At 52.3% G+C, this 21828-nt stretch overlaps 7 protein-coding genes across 7 annotated transcripts; 2 read left to right on the top strand and 5 right to left on the bottom strand.

Annotated features, from left to right (window-relative positions):
* Positions 1-440: 440 nt before the first annotated feature.
* On the bottom strand, positions 441-5086 carry N7477_006065 (uncharacterized protein; the record flags this gene model as incomplete). Its single annotated transcript, XM_056967728.1, has 5 exons — positions 441-1350; positions 1405-2669; positions 2747-3177; positions 3219-4566; positions 4625-5086. The coding sequence occupies 5 exons, from the start codon at positions 5084-5086 to the stop codon at positions 441-443; spliced, it is 4416 nt and encodes a 1471-aa protein (XP_056822482.1).
* Positions 5087-7294: 2208 nt separating this feature from the next.
* On the top strand, positions 7295-9625 carry N7477_006064 (uncharacterized protein; the record flags this gene model as incomplete). The annotated part of the gene is made up of 7 exons (XM_056967727.1): positions 7295-8144; positions 8196-8297; positions 8344-8396; positions 8450-8576; positions 8627-8705; positions 8756-8909; positions 8957-9625. The coding sequence occupies 7 exons, from the start codon at positions 7295-7297 to the stop codon at positions 9623-9625; spliced, it is 2034 nt and encodes a 677-aa protein (XP_056822481.1).
* A 246-nt stretch (positions 9626-9871) lies between these two features.
* On the bottom strand, positions 9872-10703 carry N7477_006063 (H(+)-transporting V1 sector ATPase subunit E; the record flags this gene model as incomplete). The annotated part of the gene is made up of 3 exons (XM_056967726.1): positions 9872-10022; positions 10074-10585; positions 10671-10703. The coding sequence occupies 3 exons, from the start codon at positions 10701-10703 to the stop codon at positions 9872-9874; spliced, it is 696 nt and encodes a 231-aa protein (XP_056822480.1).
* A 1011-nt stretch (positions 10704-11714) lies between these two features.
* N7477_006062 (uncharacterized protein) lies at positions 11715-12851 on the top strand (the record flags this gene model as incomplete). The annotated part of the gene is made up of 1 exon (XM_056967725.1): positions 11715-12851. One exon carries the CDS (start codon positions 11715-11717, stop codon positions 12849-12851), a length of 1137 nt encoding a protein of 378 aa, XP_056822479.1.
* A 1530-nt stretch (positions 12852-14381) lies between these two features.
* Positions 14382-15226, bottom strand: N7477_006061 (Transcription factor of morphogenesis MCM1; the record flags this gene model as incomplete). Its single annotated transcript, XM_056967724.1, has 3 exons — positions 14382-14657; positions 14711-14845; positions 14987-15226. 3 exons carry the CDS (start codon positions 15224-15226, stop codon positions 14382-14384), a joined length of 651 nt encoding a protein of 216 aa, XP_056822478.1.
* A 2088-nt stretch (positions 15227-17314) lies between these two features.
* N7477_006060 (uncharacterized protein) lies at positions 17315-17473 on the bottom strand (the record flags this gene model as incomplete). The annotated part of the gene is made up of 1 exon (XM_056967723.1): positions 17315-17473. One exon carries the CDS (start codon positions 17471-17473, stop codon positions 17315-17317), a length of 159 nt encoding a protein of 52 aa, XP_056822477.1.
* A 25-nt stretch (positions 17474-17498) lies between these two features.
* N7477_006059 (uncharacterized protein) lies at positions 17499-18833 on the bottom strand (the record flags this gene model as incomplete). The annotated part of the gene is made up of 1 exon (XM_056967722.1): positions 17499-18833. One exon carries the CDS (start codon positions 18831-18833, stop codon positions 17499-17501), a length of 1335 nt encoding a protein of 444 aa, XP_056822476.1.
* Positions 18834-21828: the final 2995 nt, after the last annotated feature.

The following is a 21828-nucleotide window of genomic DNA, read 5'->3' as shown; positions in this document are numbered from 1 at the left end:
TTATAAGAAACGCGAAACCATCAGATGAGGGTCTTGTGTAAGTCCGCAATGGGTCAAAAAGCTTTTGTACAAAAGGCCGAGGACAGTATGAAACAGTTCAAGAATGACGAAGAGGTGAAACCCACCAGAGGGAGGTTTGCAATTCGAGAAGAATGACGAGTGAGAGCAAAAGCAGATAATGCGCCGAGCCTCCACCCGAATGTAGTATACCGAACGCCTGCTTTCTATCAGGGGAATATCAAGGCTTTCAAAGGGATGTTAAAAAAATCAAAGAAAAGGGTAAGAAAAGGAAAATGCCCGTGAAGATGGAAGAGGGGAGGTAAAGCGATCAAACAGAAAGAAACCAAGAGGCCAGATTTCGCTAGCCAGCTGGGGGAAGTATCGTCAAGGACGTGTCGTCAGAGTATATCTATGCAAAGTTCACAGTGCCTCAAATTATATTATGTCCAGGAGGCTCGCCGGGAGCTCGGAAGGGATCCTGAGGGGGGCTCGTTGTGGCTCGATTCCATGCGTTGTAGCATGGCCGCTGAGGTAAAGTCGTTGCTTTGCTCAAAACTTTGCCGCACACGCTCGAAGGAATGACGGGTCCGGTCATGAGACCGTCGGACGTAGTCCACTGATTGAGGCCGTGGATACTGATCAAGGCTTGCGGTATAGTTTGTGCCGTTGCTGCTGTTTTGACTCCGGGGGTTGTGGCCGTTGGTATGAGCGCCATTGGCGGTGCCGGTAGGCGAATAGTAAGCCCGTTCTTCATCGGGATTATTGAAAGGATCCTGCTTCGCAGCGGGCTGAATGGGCTTGACGAATTCCGAGGAGGTGGCTGACCCATTACTCGAGACCGCGGCCACCTCCCCCGCTTTTGGGGAAAGAGTTGGAAGATCGTCATTCGCCTCTAGGTGCTTATACTTGCCCATGGTCACCTGTTCACGAATAATATCGACATCGAGGGGGAAAAACACCTTCATTACAGCGTTGTATGAGAAGCGAGGGAGCAGAGCGATCATGCAGGTCACTAGGAGGACGACCCAAAAACTAAGAGCACCGTAGACTTCGGCAGCAGATTGGTAAAACTGACCCGAACCGGTAAACGAAGAGTAAATGCCAGTCCACAGGAAGATCAGGAGGGAACTGATCGCATTGATGAGACCCGTGAACCAATCCCAGCGGTAAGTGTTCATCATGATGTAGGTGTTGCTAGCAAGCACGGCACAAGTGGCAATCAGGACACCCATGCGGGTTCGGTCAGCGATGTCACGGCCACTTTCAGTGGCAAAGTTCGCAGGCTTGTATAGCATGTAGGGCATGAAGAAGCAAATCACGGACTGGTACAGACCATCAGTCATATACGCCCTGTTCAGGAATGATTAGTGCGCGTCACAAAGAGAGGGGGGAAAGGAGACTGACCAAAACTTGAACTGTGACCATTCCTTGCGCTCAATACCTCTCATGTAGAGTTGAGGCACTGCCAACGAGACCCTGTCATCAACATCCTGATCAAAGATACCCATGAAGATGACAGGCAGCGAGGTGAAAGCTAAGTTGACTAGAACAATATAGGTGTAGTCAAAGAGATAGGAGCCATCGAAGTCGTTATAGATACAGTACCAGAAGAGAGCGAAAGTCCACACCAAATTCTTATAGAAGAAGTTGGCTGTACACTCTCCCAACCGACGATAGGACCATCGGCCATGCACAAGAAGAAGACGTTGAAGGAAACGGAACTGCCCAATAGCATAATCCGAGGACATAACAGCCTGTCGACCTTCCTCGCCAGCAATACCAACACCGACGTCAGCCTCTTGGATCATAGCGACATCGTTGGCACCATCACCAATTGAAAGAGCCATGATGTTCAAACCATGACGGACCATGTTGACGACAGCAGCCTTCTGAGCCGGACTGACACGGCAACACAGAACAGCCTTGCACTGCTTGCACAGCAAGAGGAATTTCTGCTTGAAATCATCGTCAAGCATCAGCTTGAGGGTTTCTCCGTCGACGATCACTGCATGCGTAGGTTCGGGAGGGGAGTGATCTTTACGGGCAGCGACGAGTTCTTCGTCGGAGCCAGTCAATCCAAAGGTCTGAAGGTGCTTGACGAGCTCCATAGAAGCTTGTTCGCGCTGGTTCTCGGCAATATTGAGAACAATCAGCTCCATGTTGTTGTTGAGCAGGTTGCAGGAGAAACCAATGTTGATGGCAGTCTCGACCTTGTCACCGGTCAAAACCCACAGCTTGATACCGGCATCAGCGAGCAACTGGATGGTATCCGGCACACCATCTTGCAGTCGATCCTCAATGGCAGTACCGCCGATAAGCGTTAAGTCCTGTTCGATCTCGCTCGAAACCTTCTCCAACTTCTCTTCACGATCGGTGATGGCAGCGGCGGCAATGTCGTGCTCTCGAGCCCAGGTATGATATTCATCCTCACTCAGGAGTTTATCAGCAACACACAAGGTTCGAAGACCCTCCTTGGCAAATTCCTCCAAGTGCTCGGCGGTCTTGCGTCGAAGCTCTTGCTGCTGGCCACGAGCCAGACGAGAGTAGATTATGCTGTCCGCACCCTTGCAGAAGAGACGGATGGTGCCGTCAGGCATGCGAATGATCGCACTCATACGCTTTCGGGAGGAGTTGAACTCGAGGGTGTTCAAGACCGTGTAAGTGCGTTCCTCGCCCATGACATTCAAGAGCAGATCATCACCGGCCCGACCGAGACAGTGAAGCCACAGTCGCGAGCAGTGCTAACCAGGGCCGCTTCGTCGGGCGACTGTGCTTTGAACTCGATTTGAGGCGGATCACCAGGGGTATGTTCAGTGATGACGGTGTGGCAAAGGGCCAGAGCCAGCATGAAATGCTCGACGGCTTTCTTCTGCTCCTCACCTGATTGCCCTTCAATGTCCGCGACATAGTTTGGAGCAATAAATGTCAAGTTCTCGTCTTTCAAATATGGGTTGTCGTGGAGGCGACGGAGGCTTTCGAGCATCTTGACTCCATCGGCGGCAATTTGTGCACGAGCTACGGCAGCCTCGGCATCGGCATCGACACCCTGGCGGCGCCTCATGCCAATCTGGGCCTCCGTATAAGCCTCTCCGTAAGAGACGCCATTGACCGTAGCTTTCTTGAACTCCATGACGTTCTGGGTCAAGGTACCGGTCTTGTCAGAGAAAATGTACTCAACTTGCCCACGTCGTCAGAAATGTTCCAGGACTTGGGCACACAGTATAGTCCAAGCCGTTCGTAGTACATGTAAAGATCACTGTGGATGAAGACTGCTTGGATAGTCCGAACAATTTCAAGAGAGATGTAGAGAGAAATGGGAACCAAGTTTTGGAACAGAATGACAGCTGTCCAGAAGGTAACGATACCCGTGACAGGAGGCGTGCCTCCATAGGAACCATAGTCGAAGAAGTCTAAAGAGTTGTCTGGCGCAGCCCATGCAAAGCCGTTCACGATACCGGCGACAAGACACATGATGAACAGAATGATGAAGTTGTAGATGACGTTCCAGTTCAGATCCTTGGCCAAACGAGCACGTTTGGCAGGTGTTGCGCCAGAGTTTAGCATGATCTTGCTCTCTCCGCCCGTGAAAACGACCACCCCAAGAATCCACTCGGTGCTGCGCAGAGAACAGCCACGAAGCAGCATGTTGTTGATGGTTATAGGCTCCACCATCTCCTTGCGAGGGGCCTCGGGGAACCGTGGATCACGCTGATCCCAGCGAATCGCACCATTGTAGCTGTACAAGTTGGGGTGAGGCGCCTCACTCTCGATGGTGAACTCAGCCTTTTCGCAGTCCCGGGCATGCCGGACCTGGCGACCGCAATGAAGAGCGTGGCGGACCTTCAGATTGGTCTCACCGTCCAGTCCCATTGTTTCGACGTAGCAAGCTCCATCGGGATCAGAGGTAGATAGAATCACGATATCGGCGGGGATCGGGTCTTCGTTATACAATCGAACAAAGTCACCTACTTGGATATTCTTCCAGTAGTCACGCTTGAAACGAGCTATGCCGGGTGTCACTTTGGTGTTATCCACGACGGTGCCGGTCTTCTTGTCAGGTGACGGGGCTACCACACTTTCGCGAGCTGCGCTATCGGGAGAAAGATACTTGCTCTCGGGGTGTCTCGGCCACTCCGGTCGAGCGTCGGGTTTGGGAGAAGGAACATCGGTCATCGGGATGGCAACATCGGCAGCAAGAGAGTCGCGATTCGAATATACCGAGGAGGCTCGTGGAGTGCCCGCTGTAAGGAATGATTCGCGTCGCTGATCATCTACTGGGTCGGACTCATCGGTCTTTTTGTTGAACAAGGTCTTCATCCACTTGTAAGAAGCGATGATGCCACGAGTGCTCGCCTTCTTGACCCGACGCCAGGGCCCAATGCTATCCTCGGTGGAGTTCACATTACTCCATTCAACCAATCGGTACACCGGAGAATTGTTCACTTGGTTATCCACGACAGTTCGCCCCCAATCTTCGATTGCATCTTTGATCGCGGTCACCACGATAATGACAATCAGCGGAACTGCGTTAAGTCCGGGGTTGTTGGCACCGAAGATGGGAAAGAACTAGGGTCAGGTCAGTTCGATTGGGTTCGAATCGTTTCGGGAGTCATAGGCAACGTACATTAAGAATAATGACGAACAAGAAATAGATGTTTGCAATGTTGTGGAACTGCAACCAAACGTTTTTCGGGACGAACGTTAAAGCAGTATATTTGGCAGTACGGATCTTGTTCCGGGGATAAGCGTGCATCAGATGGCCTTCTTCATCGCGTTCTGATTCGGGGATCGGGATGTTGAAGTAGATTGTTCGGTTCGCGCCGGTTTCCGAGGGATCTACACCGTTCGTCGAGGCATTGTCGGCGGTCCAGCTGGGGGCGTTGGACCTACGCTTCTCGTCCCTCGAATTTGACCTTTTGTGAAAACGATCGATGATCGACACACGTTTCCGCACTCCGCCGGAGCCGGCATGTCGGGTTGTCGCCCATCTTTGCCGTTTGGTAGGTTTGGAGATATTACTGGGCGTCTCCTGAATCTCGGTATCCGGCAAATTGAGACTGTCGTCGGGAAAGCGGACGGAAGCCATCTAGGCTATGGATGCGCCCCAATAGGGCTTGAAACTGAACGGATGTCTTGAAAGACGCGGACCATCCGGTTTATGGAGTCGGGGATTCCAGAGCCACGCGCGGCTATTCGACAAGGTCTTATATCACAGGGAGTTCGAGTCTGATGCTTGCAATGTCGTAAGGCCCAAGGTCAAGATCGAGGTCGCGCGTAATCGGGAGGGGGAGGGAGTCAGACGTGTTGATGACAAGGGTCTCGAAGATCCGGGGGAGTCGGAAAGGTGGTTCACACGGTCGACGGAGGAGTCAAAAAGAGAGGGGGTAATACCCACGAGGGGCCATGCAAATGGAGCAAAGGGAGTTGGGATAAGTAACGTTATTTTTTTCCGAGGGGCGAGACGGGAAGAGTGAGGCAGTGGACAGACACAACCCATGGAGGGAACTCGGGCCCCGTAACCTCCGTAATTACGGGCTGCTTACATGCCGGCTTGGTCAGCGGCTTGGCCCTTGGAACGCGTGAATCGGCTGGGTTCGGATCGAGATAGGAGTGGTCTTTTGTGATTTTTTTTTTACCATGAGCATTGCATGGCGGGTTCGTGTCAATATAAGATCCAAACCTCTTCAATCGACTGTTAGCTGGTTGAGATATGCCATTTTCCATCGGACTTGGCGAGTTGTTGGCATAGTTACGGTAACTTACCATACCAGCCTCATCCGAGCCTCCCAGCCCTCGCTGTCTGGTTCATTCTAAATTTCTGACAGTGGCAACGGGGAGATCTACCCATTTGAGTAATTATCAGATGCACTCGTTCGGGCACGTTTTGTCCGTGTAAAAGAGTGTCCCCATTTCAAGGTTCTCTATCTAAGGCAAAGTCCCTCAAACACCTCGTTTAGTAGCGTCCGGCGTTAGCACGGTCGGGGTTATGTCTCCGTCATACTGTATCTCTGCAGTGTCCACTTCGTTGTCCATATCTAGCGCACCGGCCATTACATAGGACCCAAGCGGTTCCGGGTTATACATTAATTATGTACACCGGACACTGCTTAAGCCGGAAAGCCGACCCTCGGGCACGGAATCAGATTATTCCCTTGGCTACTTAATTATTGCAGACAATCTGCGCGCCACAGAGGCCACTTTGGCTGTTCGACTCGGCGTATCGAGCCTGAAACCACCGACACGGCACGGGCGTTCCGATCCACCTGACTAAGACGGGGCTCCATCGTTCCAGTGTCGATTGATGTGCAAAGAAAGGGGAGGGTATAATAATAATACACCGCCGGTCGATCGCGCACTACTGTATCAGGATCTGTAGTTCAGCCTTCTTTTCCCCCCTCCCCCTTTTTTTAGTTTTTTCCTTCTTCCTCGCTCTCTTTATCCTGCATGTGGAGTCGAAGCCACCGTTAAACGAAGTATCTAGTCCACTGAAGCGGCCCACGGGGATGTTCGTTAAATTTGCCGATTGATCCAGACTTTTTCTCGGCACTGTCTAGAGACAGCAGCTTGTTGCGGGTCAGACTCGGTAGCAGAGATTACAGGATGCCTGGAGGTTGAAAATGCTGGAGCGGTCAATCTAAAAGATGACGGCGTCGTCAGCTGGCGCGATCGCCCGCGAACTGTAGTGGAGACGGCGCGCAAGTCGTCAACTTAAATCGGATCAGCGGCTACTTGTTACCCCTGACTTTTGGGTGACTGGCCCGCATTTTGACAGTCGAGACAACTCCAGGGCTGCCTTAAGTCACGGAAGGTTTCAGCGCTGTACTGTAGATCGTATGTAAGGCAGAGGCCCTCACTGATCCCACCCACTTTGTAGGTGGATTCCGTTGCTATGTCTGTAGGCCCATGGGCTTGTAAGTCGGCGCCCTGCGCAGCCCAAAATTCATAGCCAGGGTTCTATGGGCCCTGTCATGACGGGATTTTGTTTTTGTAAGCACTTGAGTGGGATGGCAGGATGAATTGCAATAAATGTACTTATATTACCGAGAGCATCTGTTCCGAGAGCATCTGTTCCGAGAGCATCTGTTCATACATCTTGGAACATGGTACCTTGAATTAATTATCACATCCTAGTTGAATGCTTGCAAGAAATCCCGATTGCAAGAAATACTACTATTCAAGATAGCCCATGCGTAACAGATAGACTCTTCCCGATGAAGATATATGGCACCACGTGACCTCGCGCTCCTCTTACGCGACGCGGAGCTCCTGATCTTTCGCTCTGCAGAACTTCACGATGTCTCCGGTCACGAATTTTTTCAAACCACCCGCCTTCTCGCGTTTTTCTCAAACCCCTACACCCGAGAGGAAAAGGAGCAATCCCCCGCCAAGACAGCCCTTGCAGACCCCGTCGTACCCGCAGTCCGATCCCCCGCCATCTTCGAAAATTGATTTGACTTGGGAGGATCACGATGAGCCGAGAAGCCAGCTGGGTGCCTCCCTGATGCAGTCGATAAGCGACGACTTTCCTCTGTCTTTGCCGCCCGAACAAAGCTCTCAAAGTCATGGGTCGGCCCCACCACCTTCATCTCTTGGGAGCTTTATTGCCTCGCAACGCATCGTCAAGGATGGCAAAGAAGTCGTGATCAGCTCAGATGGAGAGGACACAGACTCAACAGACTCACTCGACGACCCTAGCTTCTTACTTGGGCCGAAGTTTCGACAACAAAAGCAAGAGACCAAACCAAATCGCGTAGACAAGGCATACCTGCAAACGCTTTCGGTCCCGACGATATATAAACATTCCCTGGACTCGCTTGTGCATGCTGCTGTTAGCGACCAAAAGACTGAAGCGAACGTCGCTAAGATCAAAATGGGCTTCGAGCTACATCGCACTCCAGTTGCGCCTAGCCAAGACTTGGGATCAAAGACAAAAAATGGCATTCAAGAAGGAGTGTTAACATCGGCTCTGAAGGAGTCCGAGGATGGAAATGAATTCCGACGTCTGATGGATGCCATTCGAAGAACCGAGGCTCTCGACCAAGACCGCATCTGGCGCTTCTTTGATCTGGTGCAGATGACGCCGGCCGCACCAGACTTCCCAAGAGATCTATTTCCGCCCGGATCTCATCTGTCCGCCCTACGAGGTTAGTCCATAAATATATCCAGCTGCCTTGCAACTCGACTGACTATTAAAGAACCCGAAACTCGAATTCATACTTTCCAGTCGGGCATACTAGAATATGCAGCGTCATTGCAGCAACTGCCCGATGAGCTTCTTTGCTGGCTCTTCCGCTCGAGTGCGTGACATTTCCATTTATTTTTCCAGTGCTAACCGCGATGCAGTCCCGCTCGAGCCTCGGGATGAGTTACGGACAGCTTATTGCCGGATCTTCACGGTTTGTCGATGGCGCTCTAATGGCCGCTGAACCTTCACTGATGGCGAATTCAGCAAACGCCCGCTCAACGTGTGGAAGACCTTGTTCGTCCGGATAATATCGATGAACTATTTCGACAAATGGGTGCCAAGCCGCAAGCACTGGATCTCACAGACTGTGTCGTTGAGGACTCTTTTGAACGTAAGACAGACTTTCCGCTGCCCCGGATTCCCGTATCTAAAACAGACCAGAATTATCGCAGACGCCTCAGCTCAAAGTACGAGGGGTTCTTCTCTCTACATTTCATTTGCTCCAGGATGCCGCCGACTTGTGAGCTACCTCTAGCTTTCAGCTCAGATTCCAACGCTCATCAAATGCAGGTTTTCAAATGATACGAGAGAGCGTGCGATTCAACTCTTGCTGCGTATAACGCTGGACACATCCTTGACGGCAGATAATCTCATTCATTCTGAGCTACAAAGTGCTCTTAGTGCACTTCTGGAAAGAGTGCCTGAAGCTGATACAGAACAGACTGTACGCACGCGATTGAGGTCCAAAAGAGCATTGCTAATCGTATTTAGGAACGTCGAATCTGTGCAACGGTATATGAAACTGTCAGGGAGCCCCAGTTCCAAAGCCGAATGCTGCACCATATTCTTCCCACGTCGACTTGGATTTCACTGCTGCGGTACCGCCTCGGCGTGGCCTTCCTTCTTAAGAGCCCGGAGCCCTTGACAGAGACTCCGTCGACTGTTCTGGACCTTAAACGCCTCACCCTCTTTTTAATCCAAGACGAACGATTTGACAGGCAACTACGCAATCCAAGAGGCGAATATAACTATACCGAGCTAACTGCCATTGCTCATCTCCTGGACATTGTCGTTAATTCCGCTCCGTACACTTTGAGATGCGATCACGCTGACTCGGCAAAGGAGCTCGACGCCGCCATTGACAAGCTGGCAGCGCAGATCAAGAAGATCTTCAGTTTAATTCAAGATTCCGGCGCTTCTCATCTCAAACGCATGCTGGCTAAAGAAGCCCTGGAGGCGCTCTACTATCGAGTGCTTTACGCGATCCGGTCCAAACCGCCTCCCAAAAAGACGCTTTTCAAACACTATGGCTCGGAGCAGCAAAATGGCAACTTACGCAATATATTCAGACCTAAAGTCGCTCATGATACCAGTGATGCCGGGACGTCGAGTGGCGTAGACACGCTCGAGGGTACGGCCATGCCTATCCGCGGGCACTAGGCAGATTAATGACAGTGACGAACCTTACGAGCCTTCTTTAATAGAGCGAAGCATTTTCCTGCATGTATTTGATACCGAGAGTCTGCAATGATAGATGAGAAATCAAACGCTTGGCGAGATTGACCGGAATCGAGGTCAGGTATGAGATAGGCAATAAAACTCCCCTCTCTATGGAGATGGTCAAGACGTGAGGATCCGAACTATAAAACAACGAAAGTACAAGCGAAGAAAGAGGCGAATCCCAATCTAGTCATAAAATCGCCGGTTCACGTTCTTTCCAAACAGAGACTCTCGAACAGCGGGGAGAGCATCGATCTCCAACAGTCGCAGGCGCTCCTCGAAGGTGTTGTTGATCTCGATCTTGCCCTGACCACCGACAATCGCGACACCACCCGCACTGTAATCTTATCAGCCCTGAGTTTTGCGTTCAATAGTCATGATAACTTACGATCCCTCCGGCAGAGGCTCTGACTCGTCCAGATCGACCTGAACCTCTCTGCCGACGTTCTTCTTGAAATCCTTGGCAGCCTCCTCCATGGCCTTCTTCACGATGTCGAAATCCTTCTTGCGCGAGCGGATAGCGACTTTGTCCTCATTCAGGTAGTACAGGCCCTCGAGGACCAGCCCCTGCAGCATAGTCTGGTACTTCTTCTTGTCGTTGGCGGCGACGGTCGAGACCTTCTCACGAGCCTGCTGGAAGAGGTCATCCAGAAGCTCCTGACGACCACCAAGCACACGGAGACGTGTCCGGTTGGCAAGAGTCGAGCGGGTGATCTGCTGGGACATGGAGGCCTGCTTGAACTTCTTCTCGTAGAGGGTGTCGATGGCGGCGGTCTCCTGGCGCACAAGCTTGGACTTCTCAATCGCAAATTCCTCATCGGCCTTCAGCTGGATCTCCCGCGCTTTCTCGAGGGCTTCCTGCCGGATGAACGCCGTCATCTTGCGGAGCTCTCCCGCGACCTGTCGGGGTTGGAGGGATCAGCCATGGTGGTCCCAAGGTACACGGTGTGTTGGAGTGGGGGTGTAATGATAGATCTGGACCTACCTGATCATCCGAGAGTGCATGACTTTGCGACATGATGGCGGAATTGTTGGAATGAGGAGATGTAGAGGTGGAATGACGTGGGGGAGAAAGGGAGTTGTCACTCGTGTCCAAACTAAGCTCGGATCCGCTCCTTGGCGTCCCGTCCGCATCCAGCAGACCTCCCCTCTTGTGTTGAATTTAACCTACCTTCGACCGACTTTCGACCTGCTTCGCTACCGACCGTTGAATCTCTCCCATGATGTCTTTGCTCCGGTAGTGCGTTCCTTCTCTATGCGCTCTACGGTCCTTCCGTGGCCCATGTACCAGACTTCAAGATGGGCAACCTAGGTGGCCTGTCGCCGCAAGGCAGCGTCGCGGTGAGTGTGGATGTCGACATGCCGGAATCTCCTTTTGGCTAATATGTTCCGGAATAGATCGGCATCCTCGTCGGACTTATATCGACCAGTTTACAGGCCATCGGGCTCACGCTCCAGCGCAAGTCTCACCTCCTCGAGGACGAGAAGCACCCGTACGATATGCGCCGCCCACCCTACAAGCGCCGGCGGTGGCAGTTAGGTATGGGAATGTTTGTGATATCCAACATCGTGGGCAGTACTATTCAGATCACCACACTCCCTCTTCCTGTTCTTTCCACTCTCCAGGCAGTCAGTATTCATCTTTCCCGGAGTCGGCGGGGTGACGTTAACATAGCGATGACAGTCCGGACTGGTGTTCAACACGATATTTGCGACTCTCATTCTTGGTGAACCGTTTACTCGATATTCCTTTACGGGCACCTTCCTTGTTTGTGTCGGTGCGATATTGATCGCGACGTTTGGCGCTATCGGCGAGCCGGCCCATACTCTCAACCAGCTCTTGGAGCTTCTACAACGCCGGCCTTTCCTGATATGGATGGGAGGGACAGTCTTTTTAGTTATGTTGATTTCTCTTGGGTCAAAAATGTTGAAGTACTGTTTACCAGGGTCCCGGACGAAACCTGCTCCGGGAGGTCATTTCGCGCCACATTTACAACGACTACATAGTCGGATAAGGCTGTTCCGAGGCATGTGCTATGGGGCCGTCAGTGGGATCTTATCGGCTCATTCACTCCTCCTAGCCAAGTCGGCGGTGGAACTACTGGTACGCACGCTGGCAGATGGGAAGAACCAGTTCAACCGCTGGCAATCGTGGGTGATTCTGCTGGCCATGATCTCCCTAGCCCTAACGCAGCTATTCTATCTGCACCGTGGACTCAAACTTTGCAGCACGAGTATCTTGTACCCGTTTGTATTTTGCATCTATAACATTATTGCTATTCTCGATGGCCTGATCTATTTCCGGCAGACCTCCCAGCTTGGCGGGCTCCATGCTGGTCTCATCGCTTTGGGAACGGTCATCCTGCTCGGCGGTGTTCTTTGCCTGTCTTGGCGGCTGGAGGACATTGACAATCACGCTGCTGTCACTACAGTTGGCTCTACACAGACCGGGCTTGGTCCAGGCATGGGGATTGTCGAGGAGCAGCACTCTTCAACCTCGAATGGGCTAATAGATGGAACGGACGACGAGGAATCGCAGGTCGGAGAACAAGATCCCCTTCTTGGAGCGGTCCGGCCTCGACTTTATGGGTCGTATCACCGAGCCCGAGCTCCTAGTCTTCCGCTTATTCCACCAGGCGACCACGGCGAAGCTGCCGATCTCAACGCCGCGTCAATTTGGGCTGAGCTTGACGACTCTGACTATGACTTTTTCGACCCACAAATACACTCTTTGGGGGGATCGGCCACGCAGTTCAAGCGGCAGTGCAGCGCTGCATGGCTCCGTGCGCGGCCTCGCGCGCCACTCAACCATTGGTGCAATGCCATACCATCGTACACGAGGCTCTCGTCGCCCTCAACCTACACAAGTCGGCCTCTGGAGACGCTCATCTGCACCCCTGACAGGGTTCACGGGCTTACAACGCAAGCGAAAGAGCCTGTGGGGATTCTATGCGTCGGCCTTCCCGAGAACGGTCACCCCTGGGTACGGAACAACCCGGGAAGACGATGGTCTTCGAGGAAGAGACAGCGACGAAACAACCCCTTCCCGAAACCCAGGATTTCTTGCGGGATCGAGAAGGTCTCTCGCCAGTGCCTGGCAAAACGGACGCCATTACTTATCTCGATGGGTAAGCCCGCAGGCGGGCAATCAAGCCGCCCACAATGAGAACGGAGGATCATCGTCGCCTTTATTACCTCGTGCCGAATCCCACCTTCCCCATGTGCGGGATAGACCATCACCAGGCGGGCCCAGAATTGGGAAGCCACCATCGACCTCGTCGCTTTGACAGCCTTGGAGCATTCAATCATACCACTCACATTTCATTCATCTTCGCTTGGACCGTCACCTCTTGATACCACAGACTCTTTTTTCTTTTTCCTTTTCACCTTTTCACCTTTTTTGTCTCATTGCATGTGTATAGTAGGACTCGATATCTTAGACCAGACCCGAACACTCGCCCGATGATCTGGATCTCGATCCAATGTGAGCGAGTCAGATTCGCGATGGATCCTGGGTTTTTGAAAGCCTGTACATAATACCGTAAAGGAAACGATACCACCGTCTTCTTTCTTCCCGGCCGATTCTTGAATTTTCATGTTACTTTTGAACAGCAAAGACGAGGATGTACAGAACATAACCCTATTGCTCGTTCTTAACATGCCCACTGGGTTCGAGAATAATCTATGTGGGGAGTACATCCCCAGTTTAATCTTGTAGACAAGCTTTTTAAGGTTGTAGTCTTGGACCCTTGCTTAATCAGTTTGTGAATGACGATCATATCTGATCCATGTCTAGCTCGATTAAGGATCTGGTCCGCGCCGCGGCAGATCTGCAAACTAAAATACCCAAGGTGGTCTCGAACCGCTAAATATTTGAAACGATTGTTGTATTAACTCCATGGAAATACACCCAGCAGCACAACATCAGCTACATACTTCACAAAGCAGAGACAGAAAGCCACATCATATCCATATCAAATACAGGACATACTTCTCGGTGAGCAAGAGGCCATTGGCGTCAACAAGAATCCGATACGGTGACAAGAGTAAAACACGGGATGAGATTAGACACTGGAGAAAGAGAAAGAGGAAACAATATCAATAATGGGTCGTATGAGAGATAACCGGAGACAGAAAATAAGGAAAAAAAAAGGGGAACCGCTTCGCCAACAGACCAAAGCACCACGAACACCACCAGCCTCCGCCATTGTGTCTCAGGTAGAGGGGGCAAGGGGAAACAGAAACAGCCAGAACAGCGTCGAAGTCCAGACTTGTGTGCTTGCGCTCTTAGTCTCTTTTTTTCTTTTTGAGGAGTTTTTGATTGGGGGGAAAAAGGAGGTCAGGGCTGGAGCAAAAGAAAATGAAGCAAGATTTTCTTCCAAGTTCGAATTCGAGTTGAAAGCAAGACCGTAACAAACGTTCCGTAACAAGACAGACATCCACAGAAAATACCGCGCAGTGTTTGGCTATGTATACTTCACAGAGAGACGGAAGGTTGATGAGCATGGACATGCAGATCATCTTCCGGAGGAGAGAGAGGAGAGGGGAGAGGAGGATGGATTCAGCGCGGATGGACGGGTATCAAATGAACGCGAGAGATTTGAGTTGCGCAGGGAGAGGGGGGAAGAGAACAGAGGACGCAGTATCTGGGACTCCGTCCGTAGCGCCGCGAAAGCGAAGCAAGAGGGGAAGTGTTTTACGCGGTCGGTTGGTGCTGCGGTGGCATGCGGTTGCCCACGGGCATGCCGGGGTACTGACCACCGGCCTGCTGCTGCTGCTGGAGGTTCTGGTAGTATGCCATCTGCTGCTGCTGCTCGTTGGTCATATAGCCAGGGTGCATGCCGGGACGGGGCATGTTGCCCTGGGGCGCGTTGACGTTGCTGTGGGCGACATCCTCGGGGGCCTCCGGGGGCACATCGCCGGCATCAACGCCATTCTCGTTGGTGGTGGGATCGGGGGCATTCAAACAGGCCTGCATGAATGAATTAGTCATGCGACCGATAATTCCTGCTCGAATCAACATACCTGAATCAGATTTTTGCCCTCGGCCTTGGTGACAAGCGGCTGCAGCTTGGGTGTGGTGAAGGTATAGACGAGGCCGGTTTCGGAGACGACCAGCAAAAGGACTTGGGTACCGGTGAGCACGGACAGCTCGTAAGCCTGGACGAGGAGGAGACCAGGTCAGTTTCCCGGATGGAATGGTTGAATGGGAGCGAGTCGCGACGGGGTACGTGCAGGGTACTCCGAGGGGGGGGGGGGGGAGGGAAAGGTGGCAGGTGAAACTTGGCAATTAGAACGTACCTTCTTCATGATACCGGCCTTCCGCTTGGAGAAGGTGATGTGGCGACGCGACTTGTCCTGAATGAACTTGATCTCAATCTTGCGGCGCTCACGGCCAGGCTTGTCATCATCATCGTCGTCGTCCTCGGCGCTCATGCGGCCGCGCTTGGTGCCGCGGGCGTCAGCGCCGTTACCGGGCTGCTGGAGGTCATCGTGGGTAGGAGAGAGTTTCTCCTCACCAACGGAAGTCATATCAGCCATGATGGAGGTTGGGGGATATGGATGGTAGGTCAAGACCAAAAGTTGGGAGACGGTCCAAAAGGGGAAGGGAATCGAAGATACCCAATCGAGTAACGCGTTTTGGGATCGCAGGGTTGGAGAGAGAAAAGGAAGGGGGGGGAAGAGCGAAGAAGGCAAAGTGCGAGTTGCGATGGGCAGGCGGTCAGTCACGTGTGGGGATGTGTTACAAGGTCCCTCAAAAAGAGACTTCGCAGGCCCATAGATAGTGCATAGCACCTGCAAGTACCGACTGTGGAAACTGCCGATCTTACATGTTATGGACGGTAATCTTACAGTATCCGCCTCCCCCTCTCGGTGATTCTCGAAGTTCATTGGTGCCTCATCGACTCCACTCGGTCCTTCCACTCAGAGGCGCAGCTTTTGTTTTGGCCTCACTTTTTGTCCTCCGCTTTCATCTGTTTGAACCTCGTCTAGCCCCGGTTTTTTTTTTTTTTGGAGTTTGATTTTGGTTTGATCATCTCTGTAAGCTCGACTCTCGATTCTTCTTTTCTTGACTTTTCACTCTACTCCTCTCTACATACCAGGCTAGACCTGGATCATCCCTGCATTCTTCGCTGCGGCGGACTGCACGCTGCACGCGGCCTCGGGGTTCGGCTTTGTCCCGGCCAGTACCTGAGTATCAACTTAGGATACGCTCGTCGGCGCTGACACGGGCGTGGTGGGCTGTTTCCCAGGCACACTCCTGCTGCAAAGAAATGAAATTGACCGTCGTACAATCAGCCTGCGGTGTACGTCCCCGGTAATGCCATGGACCGACCTAGATTCCAGCGGTAAATTAGCGCCGTCGACGCTCGCTTTCGGCTTTTGTCCCCACGCATAAGGTATGTGCCACGGCATGAGGGTCTTTTCTTGGACAAATACTGTCCAGGGGCCTCGGACGACCCTGGATCCCTTATCTCGATCGTGATCTTAATTGTGTGGTACATACCAAGAAACCGTGTCCTAATCCAAACATGAATATATATCTCCGTGAAGCCTTTCACCTGCAATTCATGTGAATACCAGAAAATGCCACAAGCATAGTAAAACTGTACCAAGATTTAGATGACAGGCTATTCGTCAGTGACTCCAACCGTGGAAGTCCCTGTTGAGCGACCCCAACCCAGGCAGAAACTTGTCTCCCGTCCCAGTCTGCCGCGCCAGCTGTTTATATTCACATTACTGTCTGACATAAGGGAACTCTGATGCAGTGACTCGCCTAGAACGGCTATGATTATACCTTGGACCTTATAAGATCAGGGCAGGATACGCAAAAGATGAACTCACTTGCCACATGGCCGAACGAAGATGGGCCCCATCGCACTTCGCGCGGGCCGGTCCGCGATGTCCGGTTTGGGGAACTAATATGCAAATGTTTAAACACAGAACAACGAATTAGAAACAGGTAGATATAATACTCGTCATATTTTTCGCATAATGAACCGGGGCATAGTTCAACGCTAATCACCAACCGGGACCCAAAATACGGTCTTCGGTTCAAGTCTATTTTTACAAAACAATGCAGGGCATGGGAGCCTATCCCTCCTTAGTAGAAGGAAATCCAGAAAAGATAGCAAGAGAGAGACAGAAAAGGAAAAAATGAACGAGTCACTGAGCCGAGGCGCGAGCGAGGATATATATATATATATATATATATATATCACGGGCCCGGCCCACGTACTAAGGAAGCCAGATAGAAAAATGGGCCACTCGTAAAGGAACCGGGATATACGGAGCACACAAAACCACTGGGTTGTTGCGCCGGATTGGACTCCGCCCATGCTAACGCCGGATAATGAACAAGCAGAAACTGGAGGACGCGGAGTTCAAGTCACGATCACGAGTCTTATCCGGAATAAAGAAGAACAATTGGGAAGGTAAGTGAGTGGAAGTGAGGGGTGGTTCGGGGGTCGATGCAAATGGGTTGGCGTCGTGATGTGGGAAATAATAAATAGAGGAGAAATCATGTGCAGCGAAGTGAAGACGAGACGATCGAGAATCAAATGACAAGCCCCCAAGGACCAGCCTTAGAGATATCGCTTGAGGGGCTTTTCAGCATGGCTGAAGAGATTATTGCTGATAGGTACCGGTAATGTGGTGATCGCTGAGACCACCGCCACCACCACCCTTGGGGCCGAGCCAGACAATCTCGATCACACTGTGTCCCTCATCTTCCTCGCGCACATAGAACTGGTGAACGTTCTCACCGACCACGTACGCATCATGCATTAACCACCGATCCTTGGTGACACCCTCATCCTCCGCAGGACGGAGGGGGGCCCAGGCGCTCCTCGAAGCCACGGGGGTCCTCAGGCCAGGTCTTCTCGACAGCGTCGAAGTTGATGGCATCATCCGGGACGGACTCATCGTAGGTGTACTTGACCATAGAGTAACCGTTGGTCAAAACCCAGAAATGGCGGGTAGACTCGCCGGTGGAGTTGTTGATGGTCTCCTCCTGATCGAAAACCCAACGGCGGAGGACAGACTTCCGGCCAGCGGCCGCAGCAACGGTAGTCATCTTCACGACGTCCTTGGAGTACCAGCTGTTCCAGTGATGCATGGATTCGATCTTGCGACCGGACTCGTAGACACCGTCGACAGGCTCGGTCATATCCATCTGGTAGAGCGAGGGCCAGAGTGTCAGAGGAGTGTCACCGAATCGCTGAATACACTGGCCGAGCTTCTGGTCACCAGGCTGCTCGCCCCAGGACTGACACTCGTCGTAGTACTTCCTAAGCACATCGAGCAAAGGCTTGGAGACGAAGACACCAGCACCACCAAAAGCGATGTGGCCGAAAGTGTCCACCTGCCAGCTAGCCTCCGAGAGGGATCCGATATAGTGCTTCTTCGTCTCGTCGAATAGCTTCAGCTCCTCGGCGACGGTGGGAAGAGACAAGAAGAAAGTGTCATCGTCGCTGAAACCAACCCAGGTGGTGTGAGGGCGATGCTTGCGAATATGCTCCGAGAAGGCCTCCACCATACCGAAATAGCGAGCAGTGAAATCAAGCGGGGAAGCGATGAGGGTCAGGTCGAGACCCCTGTTGCGGAAGTAGGTCTCCTGCTTGTCCAGATCATCGTCGGACTCAGGAACCAGAACGAGAAGACCGGCCTTGGTGTTACCATAGGTGTAAAGCAGGGACGGGAGCAAGCGATCCAGACGGTCGACCGTGGTAGCCAGACCGAACAGAAGCTTCGAGGTCTCCTCGACATCGTCGTCCGCGGCAACGTCGACATCGATGATTTCCGGGCAGACAAAGTTTTCCTCGCGGTTTTCGGGAGAGACCACCATTCCACGCTCCATGGCAACCATGGGTGGCAGGACGGGTTTATCAATCTCCTCGAGGGTGTGGAACTCGGTCTTGGGGCTCACGAGACGAGGGCGGAAATAGGCACGGGTATAATTCTTGCGGGGGAGCCATTCGGAGAAGGGGAGAGGAGCAGCCAGCTTGGGGTCGACCGCGCAGGTGTTGCTGGCGGTGTCCGTGGTGGCCAACTTCTCAGTTGCATCGAGCGGGGCCTGGTTAGTGCCCAGGTTCACGCGGTCCAAGTGCTTGAAGCGGAGGAAGGCCGTCCGATCATAGCGTTCCATGCACCAGAAGAAAATACCGATTGACAGCAGGGCGAGCAAAGGGGAAGACCGTCTTCAGCCGGAAGAGAGGCATCTTGACGGTATTAGACGACGATTTTTCCAACATGTACGTGAGGGTCGGTGACGAAGAGGAGGGTGGCGATGGGGCGCCCTCGAATTAATTATTCTCAATAGACGGGCGTGGAAGCGAAATCGTGGATTCCGTGGAAATCGGTCGGGCAGCTGAAGCTGATCACAGCAATACGAACGGGCCAAGAGTAGTTGAAAAGAATGGCAGGCAAGTCAGATGCCGGAAAGTAACGAGAGGCTGGCAGCGTCGGGACCCGCGACACGGTCGAAGAGGGGGTGTAGAAGGGGGTGGAAGAAATCAGTTCTAGATCAACGCGGCTGGACAGTGCGTCCAGGGCGAGAGAGAGAGTTCGATGGAGGTTGGGAGAAAGGGAAGAGGGGAGTCGTGAGGGAAAAAAAAAGGGAGGCAGTCAAGCAGTTAAAGAGAGTTGGCAGGGTTGAGGGGGGAGAGCACACTCGAGGGAATGCGGTATCGTATTACCATGACGTGTATTTTTGAGATCGCACTCCGTTTGCAGCACTTTATCGTCAGTCAACTATATCATGAGTCTCGTCGGACTCCGATACATGGGTTTTGACATTGTTGACACTTGTGATTTACTTCTCTTGCACACACCCTTAGTATCCCTTCTTCGTTGGTTTGTCTCTCGAGTCTGCTTTGCCGTGTTGATCACGTTGGAATGCTGGGTACTGGCTTGCTAAGTGGTCCTCGGAGAGGATCATCCCATCCCATGGAAATACGTATCAGAATATTCCTAGAATCCCGCCTATCGCTTGGGTCTCCCCTGTTCGCCGGCGCAATGGTCTACTTGGCATTTTGGATAGGAAGTTATCTCGGGTGCCCATCCTTTTAAAAGACGGCGTTAGGATGATCGCTTGCATCCAGTAGATCCGAATCCGGGACGGCGGCTGCATTACTTTGAAAATCCAGATCGCCAGGTTCGTTTGAACCGGCTCTCGAATGCGACGGAGGACGGTCCGGTTCGCTGCGAGATCAATCAGAGAGACAGTGTGCATCCCCATGCTTGCTTTACGGGGAAGTACATCGTACACCATGGAAGGAGTCCCCGGAACCCCGATCATGATGATGTCTTACGCATCGTGTTTATCGATCACGTCACGACTGCCTTGCTGCGCGTGCACCGTAGAATTCACGTTGATATGATCATTGTGTACACAGAGATGCACTGCGAAGTATACGGAGAACACAACTGTAAGGGTTTTGGTAATGACATGACAATAAGGAAATGATTTGAAGGTCGATCGCTCTGGCGTCCAGCCGCCCTAGCCAGTCAGCAGCCCGAGGGAGGGGCGGTGGTGGTCTGCCCTGCTCCACCGACGCGTGTCCCTTGAACAAGATCGGGTGTTTTCTTTTCTTAGTCGATTGCCACTGAGGGAGTCACTGGAGAAGGCTTACGAGTCCGATTCAAGATTCAAGACTCAAGACCCTACGACTCAGCTGCAGGCGCAGGACCCTGGAAAGCTTACTATATCGCTCTCCCTTCTTGGTGGCAACAGGACACCGGGTCAGCCGTGGTCCGACCATGTAGATTTTAGTGGACCTCAGATCGACACTGGAGCCATTTCCTTTTCTCAAGGCTCAGGCCGTCTAGTTTCCGCCTGTGCGGATTCTTCAAGGGCGATGAGACAGCTGCGTCATAACTATCGTGGTGTTGGACATACATTGACCCTCTAGCCCGGTGCGATGTTTCAGATACCACCGCGTGGGGAAGTACTTCGGTGTCAACGGGTCAAGGCTCTGGACAGGCCGACGCGAGCGACATGCGATATGAGTTTAACCTTAACATGAATGGTCCGGGTCCTATACGCTACAGCATACAGCGATGGAGGTCTGCAGGCACCCGCGAAACCTCAGGAGCCTTTGATATCCCGGGGTTTGCGGTGCCCAACCTGTTCAAAACAGCTTACGAAGTTCCCAGCCTCCGCGTCTCAGCGTCTCAGCGTCTCAAAGGCGCATAGAATTGAATACTGTACGTTTAACTTAAGCTCAGTACCGTCTTGGCGATGCGGTCACCGTTGAGACTAGAGACTAGTCAAATTGAAAATAGGGGGCGCAGCAGAGGTGTAATTTATTTCTATCACGGACCCTGAAAACGAGCGTGTCCGGTTCGGTGGATCTTGTCAACCGCGCCCCTGATCGCCTGTCCCTTTCGGGCTCGGATCGCTGCAGTCCACTCATGGAACTTTCCAAAGGAGGAGGATGCCAGCCGTTCTCGACGGTGGGCCTCATACTTTGCGCCTTGATGGCGCAAACCCGGAAAAAGCTCTCAACAGCTAGTGCATTGGTGCAATATACTGTATGGCCATCCCGGACGCTGATTGCGCAGGGTCTGCCCCATACTGTATACAGTATGAGCCCCATGCATCCTGTTCCCCTTTTAGTATGTCATTTTGGCTGCGGTGTGCGGACGTTCAGGCTTGCTGAGCATCTGATTTGTTGCACCGAAGAAATTCAATTCGAAGCTCACCTCGGGCCTGACCTGGATGAGAGGAAATGCAACGTGCCGCATATTCCGCGGGGAGTCATATCCCAATGAATGATCAACCGATCATCGGGGCTAAATCAGCAGATGTTCAGGATCCAGAACGACGTCCGGCAGATTGATTGGGCCGAATTGACTAAGGTGGTCAAGGAATTTCCAAGTCATGTACTTTCCCATGCATTTTTTCTTTCCCATGAAACGCGCTATGGCATGAAAATTAGATGCAGGGTTTCTCGCGTTGCACGATGATCGGTGACATGTCCCCCATCCTTCGCTTCGGTACGACATGTCGAGCGGCTGGAATCGCCAATTCGGATCCCTGTGACTTGCACGGTCTCACAGAGATCATGCTTCTCGGCCTATGCCTATTAACGGCAGCGGGTCCATGTGAAGCTTGATCCTCCTGGGAATGACGGACGAGA

Source organism: Penicillium maclennaniae, assembly GCF_028827695.1.
Source record: "Penicillium maclennaniae strain IBT 15551 chromosome Unknown utg000005l:1.0-2652337.0:1.0-2654196.0, whole genome shotgun sequence".
Classification (NCBI taxonomy): domain Eukaryota; kingdom Fungi; phylum Ascomycota; class Eurotiomycetes; order Eurotiales; family Aspergillaceae; genus Penicillium; species Penicillium maclennaniae.
Note: the sequence above shows the minus strand (reverse complement) of the source record. Positions and strands in the feature narration are given on the sequence as shown.